The sequence below is a fragment of the Mesocricetus auratus genome, unplaced genomic scaffold, assembly GCF_017639785.1.
Source record: "Mesocricetus auratus isolate SY011 unplaced genomic scaffold, BCM_Maur_2.0 Super-Scaffold_100001, whole genome shotgun sequence".
Classification (NCBI taxonomy): domain Eukaryota; kingdom Metazoa; phylum Chordata; class Mammalia; order Rodentia; family Cricetidae; genus Mesocricetus; species Mesocricetus auratus.
The window spans coordinates 14,497,916-14,509,998 of record NW_024429187.1 but is presented as its reverse complement, the minus strand read 5'-3'; the positions used below and the strand labels follow the sequence as shown (position 1 = coordinate 14,509,998).

The window sequence follows — 12,083 nt, the reverse complement described above, 5'->3', positions numbered from 1 at the left end:
GAATGAATGAAACCACACAGTGTTGAAGTGTAAACAGCAAACATTTGGTGCTCTGGGAAGCCAGGGTTCATCTGGCCTGTAACGGCCACATCTCCTTCCCGGTTAACATCCTTACATGTGTCACCTTGTCCCCAGGATGTCGTGGCCTCCCTGGAGCAGCAGTTCAGGCCCATGGTGCAGGCTGAGTTCTCCGTGCTCGTTGACGTGCTCTACAGTCCAGAGCTGCTGTTCCCAGAGGGAAGCGACGCCAGGATAAGATGTGGCGCCTTCATGTCAAAGTAAGAGAGGCCGGGGACGTGGTGGTGTGGACGAGAGAGAGAGAGAGAGAGAGAGAGAGAGAGAGAGAGAGAGAGAGAGAGAGAGAGAGAGAGAGAGAGAGAGAGAGAGAGAGAGCAGGGACCATGCTGGTAGAAGAGACAGGGCTCCAGCAGTTCAGAACACCCACCTTCCGATCCTTGCCAGAAAACTCCATGGAGAGATGAGCCACCCATAGCCACATTAATTAAAATTTAGATGGGTTAAGATGAGATGCCAACCCACCCCCTCAGTTACAGCTCTAACACTCTCGGCTCTGTGTGGCTTAATATCTACCGATTCTACACCAGAGTCCCGCTGGACAGCAGAGGTCCAGACTGTGACAGTGAGGGCGTGGGAGGGAGTTGACCAAAGACGCTGGAATCTGTCAGTTCTGCCCCTGAGGATGGGGCAGCTTTCACTAGAGAAACCAAAAGGCGAGGGGTGGGGTGATTTGGCAGACGGCCCGCCAGGCAGAGGGGAGGATTGCCCCGCTGACTTCAGGGGCTAAGGCTCCTATGCCGTTATAATTAGTTTGTGGTCAGAGTCTCAGCCTGACTATTGTCCCCGCTTACCCTACCCCTCCATCTCTCTGAAGAGCCAAGAGTCTCATTTGCAGGCGTAGCTAGAAACCTAGAACTCAGTTCTATTACTAGCCATGCCCACACCCTGGCACTGCTGTGCCCGGCGTGCTAATGAAGCCACAGCAAAGCGGAGTCCGTCTCCCTCCTTCCCCTAGAGACCTGATGGGTTCGCAGGAGTGGGTGGGGACAGCCTCGGGGAAGGACGTGGACTCTGCTGAGTCACATGCTGTGGGATGAGAGAATAGGTCAGTGTGGGCGGTCACCTGCCAGGCAGCTGGTTTTGGGTTTGCTCAAATCCTCATCTACTCTTAGGAAAGAGAGTCTGTGGTTTTGAGAGGTCGGAATGAAGACCCACCAATGGAATTCAAGTCTGTGTCAGCAGAGGCTATTCTAAAGACACAGCTTAGGGAAAAAATAGAAAAATGTGAAAGTACATCTCGGGCAGTGAGGACAATTTTTGGGACAGTGTGCACACACACCAGTATCCCCTCATGTCAGACCCACGTCCAAGGCTCTTTAGTCCAAGCTCAGCCCCTTCTTGCTTATTTACCATTTTGCGGACGTGGCCGTCAGACTCCCACCTCCACAGTCTGTCTACGCCGCCTCCTGGTCAGGCTCGACTTCTTGCCCTCCTCCTACCCAACGTCTTCTAACTCAAGTGCTACAAGAGCTTTTTGTCTGGGCTGTTCCCACGACCACTTCAGCCCCCAAATAATACACGGATGCTGCATTAATTACAAAACTGTTGGCCAGTGGCTAGGGCTTCTTATTGGCTAGCTCTGTCTCAATTATTAACCCATACCTATTAATCTATGTGTTTCCACGTGGTCTTGGCTTGCCCGAGAACATCTAGTGCATCCTATCTTCCCGGGCTCTATGTGGCGGCCCAGTCTGCCTCCGTTTCCCAGAATTCTCCTCATCTCCTAGTCACACCTATCTTCCTGCCTTATTGGCCAACAGTGTTTTATTCATCAACCAATAAGAGAAACATATATACAGAAGGACGTTCCCACCATCACTCAAGTGCTGTCTCTCTCTCTGTGGGTGCCTTCTCTAACCGCCTTTAGGAAATTCCTGCAACAGAATAAACCTTTTTTTTTGTCTAGTTTATTGGCTTTTGCCAGTACCTCTCTTTACGTTTTAGTAACTCTTGTCATGTTAGATGGCCATGTTCAGCCTGCTGCGTGCGGGACTCTGTCCTGAAGCCCCAGATATCGTTTGGAAAATGTTAGCACCTACCTGGGTGTTGGGCTTGGAAATCTATTTCCTGGTTTCCTCACTAGGACTGTGTAACTGGAAGCAAGTTGTGTCGTCTGCAGAGGCTCCTTTCTCCTCCGCAAACAGTTATGCAGCCTGATTCTGGCTTGTGGGGAGGATGAGCAGTGAGGAGGTCCTCCGCCCTGATGGCTGAGGACATTAGCTGGGCACCAGCTAGAGGAAATGGCTTCTCAGTAACATCCCGTGGCACTCACTCTAAATGGAGAATTATATCCCATACTGCTCTTGCTGTGTCACGGGGAAACTGTAATTTCCTTCAGTCTACATCATGCTGTCCCTCTAGGAAGACGTGTCCCACGGGGTCAGAGAAGAGTCAGTTTCTTTACCAACCCAGTCTATGGGAACATGTCCTCGTCACAAATGTTCCACTTCATGCTCACTCTCAGGATGGCTCCGCCCCCCGGAAGTTGAAGCCTTTAAGAGCCCCGCTGCGTGCGTGCTTCCACACAGCCGGGGAAAAGAGCCATGTCCTCGTCTGAATCACGGCAACCGGTCAAGCTGTCTTGACGCTACACTTGCCCCTTCTAGTCACAACAACTGCTCACATCTCCCAAGCAATACCGCATCCTACATGGTACACTGAGAGAAGGGGAAAGCCCACTAAACTGTGGCGTCACCTGCATCCATGATGCTATAACTGATGTGATACAATGAACAGGAAATAATAAGTGACATGATGGCGCATAAGTGTGCTTTCAGTCTTTTTATGCTAGCCAAGTGGAGGGGAAGGGGGAACTTGCTGTTTCCCCGTTTCTCAGAGTGTCATAGCCCCCTGAAGGGCTCGCTGGAGCTGGGCAGCACTGAGATCCATGAAAACACAGCAGTCTACAAGCCGATGCGTAGTTTTGATTTACGTTGTCTCCGCAGTACTGTTCCCCACTCCCACGTAGCCCACTGTGTGTAATTCGACGAGAAAGTGGTGTCCCGTTTAAAGGTTCATGTTTTGCTTTCAGGCTGATCAATCACACCAAGAAACTGATGGAGAAAGAAGAAAAGCTGTGCATTAAAATCCTCCAAACGTTACGGGAGATGCTGGAGAAGGAGGAGAACCTCGTGGAAGAGGTACTCGGGAAATAGGCTTCTTTTCTTTCTTCTCCGTTTTGCATTTGAAATACCGCAGAAGGTGTAAGTCTGGATTGCAATGGGCCGTCGAATAAGCGCTTCTTACTGGCTGTGTGATAACTGGGTGTTATTCACGTTAGCTGCGCTATTCGTGTCCTGTGTTGAACGGAGGGGCACTCGGATCTCGGTGGGCTTCGTCTTAGCCAGCGCACTGCAGTCTGTCCCCAGATGTACATGTCATCGCCTTTGTGTTCTGGCCGACTGTTTGGCTGAAAGGCTTCCTTTGTGGCCCTGGGAATTGAACCTGGGTCCTCCGTGTTGGACCACCAAGCTCCACGCCCGGATCTCCATATGACCCCATGAGATGATGAGTGGCTGGGATGAAGTGTTTAGATTTCGCTTAAGGCGCAACAGCTCGTGGAGAGTGTCTGTGCATGTTGGCACGTGTTTTTAAGTCAGAATCATGCTAATGTCATTTCTGATAGTATTGTGTATTATAAGATAACACTATTGTTCTAAATAAGGGGGATAGCTGGTCTCTATTCTTAGCTGTATTAACAGGCGCGTAGTTGATATTCGGAGATAGACCAACTTATAGATTGTCAGTTGGTTATTAAAGCTGACAGTTCAAGGTGCTCATTAAATTCTAATACCCACAGTGAGAGGCTTAAATATAAAATATGGATCTTGAAAAGTTTTTCTCTTCTCTTCTCTTTGAAGGGTAGCTACCTACTTTTATGTTAAGCACCAAACAAATTGTCTATGGAAGTGCTTTGGTGTATTTGTGGAGTATTGCCAAAAAAATGCTAATTGTCTGATATTTTAAAACTGAAAAGGTTTAATTTTTGTTAGTAGATACATGTGCTTTCTAATTCCAGAAAGTCCGTGGTGATTGGATCTTGCTTTCTTAGCACAGCCTTTAAAAAATAAATGCAGTGGAGCATTGGCTGCCAGCAGGGAGGGCTTTGCTGCTGAACACTGCGTCAAAGCACCTGGAGGCATGGGCCCTGTCAAAACCCTGGTTCAGGATGGCTGGTGACGCGGCTCTGTCGCTATAGCTCTTCCTACCCAATCATCGGCCCCTGAGTTTACCTCCCAGAACCAATGTGAGAAGCTGGGCGTGGTGGCAAACATTTGCAATCTCAGAGCTGGGGAAGCATGGGGACCCTCGGGGATCCCTGGCCAGGCAACCTGGCCTCCTGGGTGAGTTCCAGACAGGCAGGCGAGAGACCCTGCTCAAAAAATACATGGCTGGAACTGGGGGTACAGCGCCCACACATCCGGTTAGAATCGAGTAATTTACTAACCAAAATGCTGTCACCCACACATCCGGTTAGAATCGAGTAATTTACTAACCAAAATGCTGTCACCCACACATCCAGTTAGAATCAAGCATTTACTTTACTAACCAAGATGCTGCCTGCTTAAGTTGCACTGCTTAAGCTATATTTGGACAACAGATAACTAAGATGAATGTGGTCAGTGTGATTTTAGTGAATGCTTCTTGACATAAGATTGAAGAAAGCCTCACACATTTGAGTGTAAGTGATGGCCTTTTTAGGATCTGCAGCCATTCTCCCGCGACCCTTAGTGCAGAGCTGTCCCTTGGCCGATCTCACGGATGCACTATAGGTCCCCAAGCAGGACAATTAGGTCAACATAGTTTCCCTGACAAACCTTCCAGGTTGACACCACGGATCGATACCGAGTGCTCTAAAAGAAGGAGGGAGGAGTATGGGGACCCTGCTCTCAGCAGGTGAGAGTGTTTCAGCGTCTTCCAAGCTGCCGGCTCTGAAATTAATCATCTGTTCTCCCTACCCGCTCCCCCTCACTGTATGACTTCAGCCTCCCTCCCTTCATCCCTCCCTCCCTCCGTTTCTTTTGTCTGGAAAACTCCAGTAGTCCACACACAGGCAAACATGCCTTTAGCACTACACGTGCACACACACACATATACCTATAGCACACATAAAAAAAAAATAAAGCAGGGTAGCAGCCGGAGAGATGGCTCTGCGGTTAAGAGCACTGACTGCTCTCCCAGGTTCGATTCCCAGCATGCACATGACAGCTCGTAACTCTAACTCCAGGGGATCCAATGCTCTTTTCTGGCCTCTGAAGGCACCAGGCACACACATGGTCACAGACACGCTTATAGACAAAACAACTATGCAAACATTACAGAGAGAGAGGAAGGGAGGGAGGGAGGGAGGGACACACACACACACACACACACACACACACACACACACACACACACACACACGAGTGCCACCTTCCCTGTTTGGTGTTGTGATGAGGTGCTGACAGAAAAACAATTTGAGTGAAGAAAGGGTTTACAGCCCATCACCGAGGAATGCCAAGGCAGAATCCAGAAACTGAGGTAGAGCCCAGGGAAGAAGTCTGCTTACTGCGTTGCTCTCTCTGGCTTGAGCAGCTACCTACCTCCCTTACACATCCTGGTCGGCTTGCCTATCCGTGGTGTCAGCTCTAGTGGGCTGGGCCCTCCCACATCAATTAGCAATCAAGAAAATGCCCCACCAACAAGATCCCACAGGCCAACCTGGTGGAGGGAATTCTTCAACTGAGGGTTCTTCCCAGGCGGGTCAAGTTGACAGCCTGGATTAGCCAACACAGCACACCGGACAAATAGAGGGTCTGCTAAACCTCTAAGAGAATATTAGAAGGGCGTGTGTGTGTGTGTGTGTGTGTGTGTGTGTGTGTGTGTGTGTGTGTGTGTGCAGGAGAGGAATGGTTTCCAGCGGTAGGGCAACAGGCAGGTGTTTCATAATTGTCTTATCTCCCCACTCACCCACACCTCAGTGTCTAAAATGTCCAAATTCACCACCACACAGATGTCGGGTCAAGGTAGGGGTACATGCCGTCTGGAGACTGTCGCCCATATTCGTTTCCTAGTTCTGTGTGTCTTCTAGAGTTCTTCTGCATGCTTTGGCTCATGGGCCCCCTCTTAGTCAGGGCTTCTGCTGCTGTGGAGAGACAACCATGACCACAGCAGCTCTTCCAAAGGGAAGTGTGTAATTGGGGCTGACTGCAATTGCAGTTCAGAGACTTAGCCCATTATCATCACAGAGGGAGGCATGGCGGCAGGCAGGCAGACCTGGTGCTGGAGAAGCAGCAGGGTTCTACGTGCAGATCTGCAGGAAGCAGGAAGAGAGAGACACTGGGCCTGGCTTGAGTACTTGAAACTCCAAAGCCCGCCCCCCTGTGACACATGTGCACCACACCTCCCAGTGGTACAACCTCAGCATTAAGATGTGAACCTGTCAGGACGTTTGCCATTCAGACCACTGTATGCATGCTTTTCTTCTGTCTTAAAAGTCAATCGCTCTCCCTTCTTGTTCTCCCCCCTCTCTCAAGTGTCACTCCTTCTACATGAGGCTCCTGTGTTCTTGGAAGACACGTGGTTTACACTGGAACCACTTGAATAATCTGCTGTAACCCATGCCCCGTGATCCGATTCCCCAGATATGCAGAGAAATGAGATGAAAGGGCCTTTAATCTTGGTAAGAACCCATCCAAGTGTGGGAGCATCATGCATTTCTTCAGAAAGCTGCTGAAGAAAACCTTGATGATTTCAGTCCAAGTTGAAGGGGGCAAGATAAAGACAGGGCTGAGGGGTTTGAAGATTGTATTTTTACAGTTACGCTCAGACTTCCCTTGACTCCTCATGTCGTGGCTTGAGCTGTTTTCAGCCAGATCATTAGACATAACAGCTGTAAACAGTGTGCTGTGTGAGGCCATTGTCCACACCCCCTTGTGGCAGCATGGCACTGGACAAACAGCCTAACTACTAACAGATAGCTGTGATCTTTACAGAGGCCCAGCTGGGGCAGAAGGCATTTACACATTGGACACAGATAGCAGGTGGAAGCTTCTGGATTTGACAGCTTTTTATCTCAGAGTGATGTGGGGTGGAATTCTGTAAGAATTTATGTCTTGGATTATATTAAAGACACTCCCCCCTTTTAACTCTAAAATTTGCTGTCACTTGAGTTGATAATAATTGATTCTTTCCTTTATCAGAAAAAAATCATAGCTAATATCCCATTTTTGATTATGAGAAGCACCAAAATATGTCAGAATAATACTAAACACATTAGTTCCTACCCCAGATGCCATGCTTGGCTGTGTCCACCATAATCCTCCATGGGACTGAATTTACAACTAACTCTGCTAGTAAGAATGTGTGGTGGTCACACACGCCTTTAATCCCAGCACTCAGGAGGCAGAGGCAGGTGGATCTCTGAGTTTGAGGCCAGGCTGGTCTACTGAGCAAGTTCCAGGACAGCCAGGGCTACACAGGGAAACCCTGACTCAAAAAAAAAACAGAAAAAAAGAAAGGAAGGAAGAAAAAAGAAAGAAAGGGAGAGAGAGAGAGAGAGAGAGAGAGAGAGAGAGAGAGAGAGAGAGAGAGAGAAATGCAATGCACCTGCAGTCAGTCACTTCTTTGCGTGTCCTTGGCCTGCTTTGTAGCAGCAGGTAGATAAAATGCATTTTAGAAGGAATGCAGTGGAGTGTGCCCATGACTTAAAAAAAAGCATTGTCCCTATTTTGCAAAGGTGAATAAATAACAGTTTTAGTACAGCTGTACTTGGGTGCACTTCTGTTCTTAGTGTCTTTAGGAGATGAATATAAAGTTGTTTTGCAAATATTCTAGTATTTTAAACCAGAGTAGCAGTAACTGGGCAAACCCTGAAAACCTGCCATTCATACACATGTGTGTGTGTAGAGATACACACGTGTGTGCATTGTGCCTGTGCGTTGTTATTTAACCTTGTGTTAGATGTCTATGCGTATGAAAGTGTGCACTGCTGTCTTTGGAGACTGACTTTAGAAACAGCATGGGCACAGCATTCCACCTCAGGAGTCTGCATTTTGTTTTCTCATCTGGGCAAAATGATTGTCAAATGGGCTAAAAGCACCGGTGACCTTCACAAATGTTTTCTTTTCCATCACTGGGTCTTGCCGAGTTTGGCCAAACCTCTGTGCTCCTTATGGAAAGGACTCCAAGCTCTTCAGACCTTGGTGCTGCTCGTTTCAAAATCTGAGACAGTCGTATCCTTCCTGGTCTTGAGTCTCTTTGAAGTACGTCTGAGTCATTAGACATGATAGCTGGAAGTTCATGATGGACATCTTGCCTGGGCTCAGGCTAATCACCGTCCATGGTCTCTGTGAGGCTGCTGAGATGGGGCTCTCATCAGCAAACCAAACTGGGTAACTTCAGAGAAAACTGGGGTTCTCATCAGCAAAGTAAATGGGGTATCTTCAGAAGGCAAAGCCAAAACTGAGAAAAAGTAAGCTGAAGAAAAAGGATAAGATAATAAGCATTCAAATTAAGGTATCGTTGACATAAGTCTGACATAAACTCTTTTTCAGAACATGCTGCACGGCCACTTTACCTTCAGTTTGCTCCTTTTGTGAAAAATTAACCAGCTGATTTCATTCAGGGGCTCATATGTAGCCCCGACTGTGCTGGAACTACGTATGTAGAGTAGGCTGGCCGTGAATTCCCTGGGATCTGCCGGCTTCTGCCTCTGCCTTCCGGGTGCTGTCCTGAAAGGCTCGTGCCGCCACACACAGTTCTGCTCGGTTTCATAATCACTGTGGCATTTATGGGTCATTATTCCTCTGATTTTGGATCTTGCTCTAGGAGTCCTTGAGGGTGACCCCTTTAGTGTGTGTGATGATATTTTAAAAGAACCCAGGGACCTCTTGAGAGTGGGCCAGACTTGACACATTAGCTGAAGCCCTGCATCACCCGTGCAGAGCTGAGATCCACAAAGTTCTGCACCGCCTGCCCCCCTCATGCCACACCCTGTTTGAGGGCAGACTAGTGATCTTCGGGGGTGAGCTTCTAGTGTTTAGCTCACAGCCATTGCTCAGCGAGGGCCTTGCCGTCTATAGATGTCATCCAGCTCCAGTCCTTGCTTGCTCTAGCTGAGAAGTGGATGCTGGAAGCATCACTTGCTGGGCATTGGTGGTGCACGCCTTTAATCCCAGCACTCAGGAGGCAGAGGCAGGCAGATCTCTGTGAGTTCGAGGCCAGCCTGGTCTACAGAGCCAGTTCCATGACAGCCTCCAAAACAATACAGAGAAACCCTGTCCCAACACACAAACAAACAAATCCTGCTTTGCTTATCTTCGTGGTCCTGGAAGGGGCAGGTTTTGTGGGCTGCACACACCTGCAGTGTCAGACCAGCTGCCGAGAGCTTCGGCACAGAAGGCCAGGGGAGGAAGCGGGATCACCCAAATCGCAGTGTGCTGTTGGAGTGTGCACCTACTGTGTGGCCTGGGAAGCAAGAAAGAAGGCGGGAATGTGTCAGACCCAGGATGCTGCGTCCAGGCGAAGCGGGAGGGATGGGATCAAAGGTACGAAGCTGGGTCTGAAGATCAGTGGTGAGGAGGAGGGCTTCTATTCCAGCACCTGCCCCAGTCTTGAGGAGAGGCCTGGAGAGAATGTGCTAGAGACCCAGTTTGTGAACAGAGATGACTCAGCCTGGAGGCTTTGAGCCTAGAGAAAGCCCCATTAAAAATCGGGGGCTTTGGGCTGTAGAACAGAGACACTGAGTGAGATCAGCTACCCTAGCAGCCCCGACTGCTGACTCCAGACAGTGTCGGAACCCTCACAGCAGGACCTGGGGTGGTAGGTCTGGTGTTGCTACCATTCGGGGAAGGAACAGAGCGTCTGCAGAGTGGACCGGGCATCCTGTGCTTCCCATCAGATTTACCATTTCAGGTGCCAAGTAGAAGGCACAAAAACCTGGCTGTTGCCTCGTTCTCCAATGTCCATATCTAGAGGGGCTGTGGACTAGGTAACAGGCTGTCCGAATCTGCTCAGCTCTCTGCAATAGCTTCCAGAGGCCACGGAGTCCTGCTATTTGTGAATGCAAATCCCAGCTTCTCTTGCCTGTCTCTACCGTGTTACATAATTGAGTCAGGAATTGCATAAGGCCGGTGAAACAAACAGTGCTTTCAATTTGCTTTCATTTTGTCAAGCTGGAGCTGCAGACTCAATTTTTTATGCCTGTGTTTTTATTGATTATCATAAGGTGTTAGTTCAAATAAAGAGTGGCATAAGGCTAAAACTGGCCCACAACAAAGTGATTAGCCTCCAAGCCCACAAAACACCAGTCTCTCTGCAACACTGAGCTTCCAATGGGTCTCATCAGTCTCATCAGACACAGACTCTTCCCAGGGGAGTTTTTGTTCACAGCCAAGCTCAGCTTGTCAGGAATCTTAATTTACACCGTAATCCATTCAAACCACATAACAATTAAATAACAGAGAAATCACATCGCAGAGAAGCGATGTGTCTGAGTCTGCACAGTAAAGCCGGGGTGAACCCCAGCCCGTGTGACTTCAGAGTCTACAGTTAGAGTGTGACAGATATCTAAATTGTTCCATTATAATAAAAACTCAGGAGTCAGAAATTGAGATAAAGACCTGGTAAACCCAAGGACAGCAGAAGAGTCAACTGGCTGATCCTTTCTCCATGGTTTTCCCAATCCATCAGCCCCAGAAATCCCCATTCCCCTCAGGAAACTCCCTCTTCTCTCTTCCTATCCTCTCTAGAAGACCTCCTCAGTCATCCAAGAACTCTATGGCTAATGCCTGTCAGCCAATCGCTGGCTCTGTCCTGTGACTCAAGATGGCTTTATTGCCACAGTGGAATGGCCGTGCAATCAGTTCTCCTGCAATATTTCCCCTTTTTGTGTAAAATAAAAAGGAAAGATCTAAACTCTAACATGGTAACACTTTATGCAATAAGAACAATTATTGGGCAAGAATTCACAATGTCCATTCCATTTGTATTTATCCAATTCAGAGAAAATACTCTATTATCTATCTTATCTTGGTGAGTCTAAAGTTTTGTACCTAATTTATTTTCTATCATGACTAAGGAAAACTCTTAACTATAACCATCTAACCTTACTCCCATCAGAGACCTGAGAAGGATAAAATATTACCTGACAAAACAGAAAGTGTAGAACAAACAGTTTCCAGAACTAAGAAATGGAAGAGACATCTGGCTGCCTGGAAAGTTACCTGAGGTTCCTCTGCAATGTTGGGGCATCCAGCTTCAGCATATAGGCCTAGAAGATCTGACAAACTTTTACCAGAAGCAGGAATTCTGAGGGACTTCCCTTTCTTTACTTGGCAAAGTTATGTTTGACTCTGATCTTTATCAGTTTTGATAGTGTACCATAGCTTTTCTTCTCCTATGGAAGCAAAAACAAAAGCTCTTATCCAACGTAACACCTATGCTGGTTTTGATTCTGAGGTCAACTTTAAAGTACACAGGATGACTTAGTTCAGTTGTTTTCTTCTGCTATCCAGTGTGTCTCTGCAACTATTTTTCTTTTCTTGTTACCACTAAAAAAATAAAGTTCATAAAGTATCGTGCAATATAACTCGGGGAGGGGTCTTTATTACCTCTTTCTGTTTATTAAGCATATGTTTTAAAATGTGGTGTACCTGTAAGGCGTTTTAGGTTGTAATATGCAGAAAATCATTTCATTCTGCTAGAGACATATGCTGAAGTATTGTCAGTCTTAATTTATACTGGTAGTCCCATAATGGTCATAACGTCTAACAAATGTCAGAATCAGCCTTCCTAGAACTCAAAACTGTTGCCCATTGAAATCCTGAATATGTATCTGTGGTGCGATCCAGATACTTTAACTTCCCAAACTCTGCAAAAATCAAACACAATATGTCTATCAAATTTCATTTCTTTGAATACCCTTTGAGTTACTTCCTGCAGGTATTGGTATTTGGTTGTATAAAGAACAAGTAGGATATTTCCTTGTAATTTCCTTGACTTGTTGGCCAAGTGATAGAACATTC

The 12,083-nt window shown here is 47.5% G+C and overlaps 1 protein-coding gene across 2 annotated transcripts in view; it reads left to right on the top strand.

Annotated features, from left to right (window-relative positions):
• Itpr2 (inositol 1,4,5-trisphosphate receptor type 2) overlaps positions 1-12,083 on the top strand; it is a 394,738-nt gene that overhangs the window by 202,192 nt on the left and 180,463 nt on the right. For both annotated transcript variants that reach the window (XM_040743610.1, XM_040743611.1), the window contains exons 36-37: positions 136-278; positions 3,110-3,218. In XM_040743610.1, the coding sequence (XP_040599544.1) occupies positions 136-278; positions 3,110-3,218 (252 nt within the window). The remainder of the gene's footprint in view (positions 1-135; positions 279-3,109; positions 3,219-12,083) is intronic.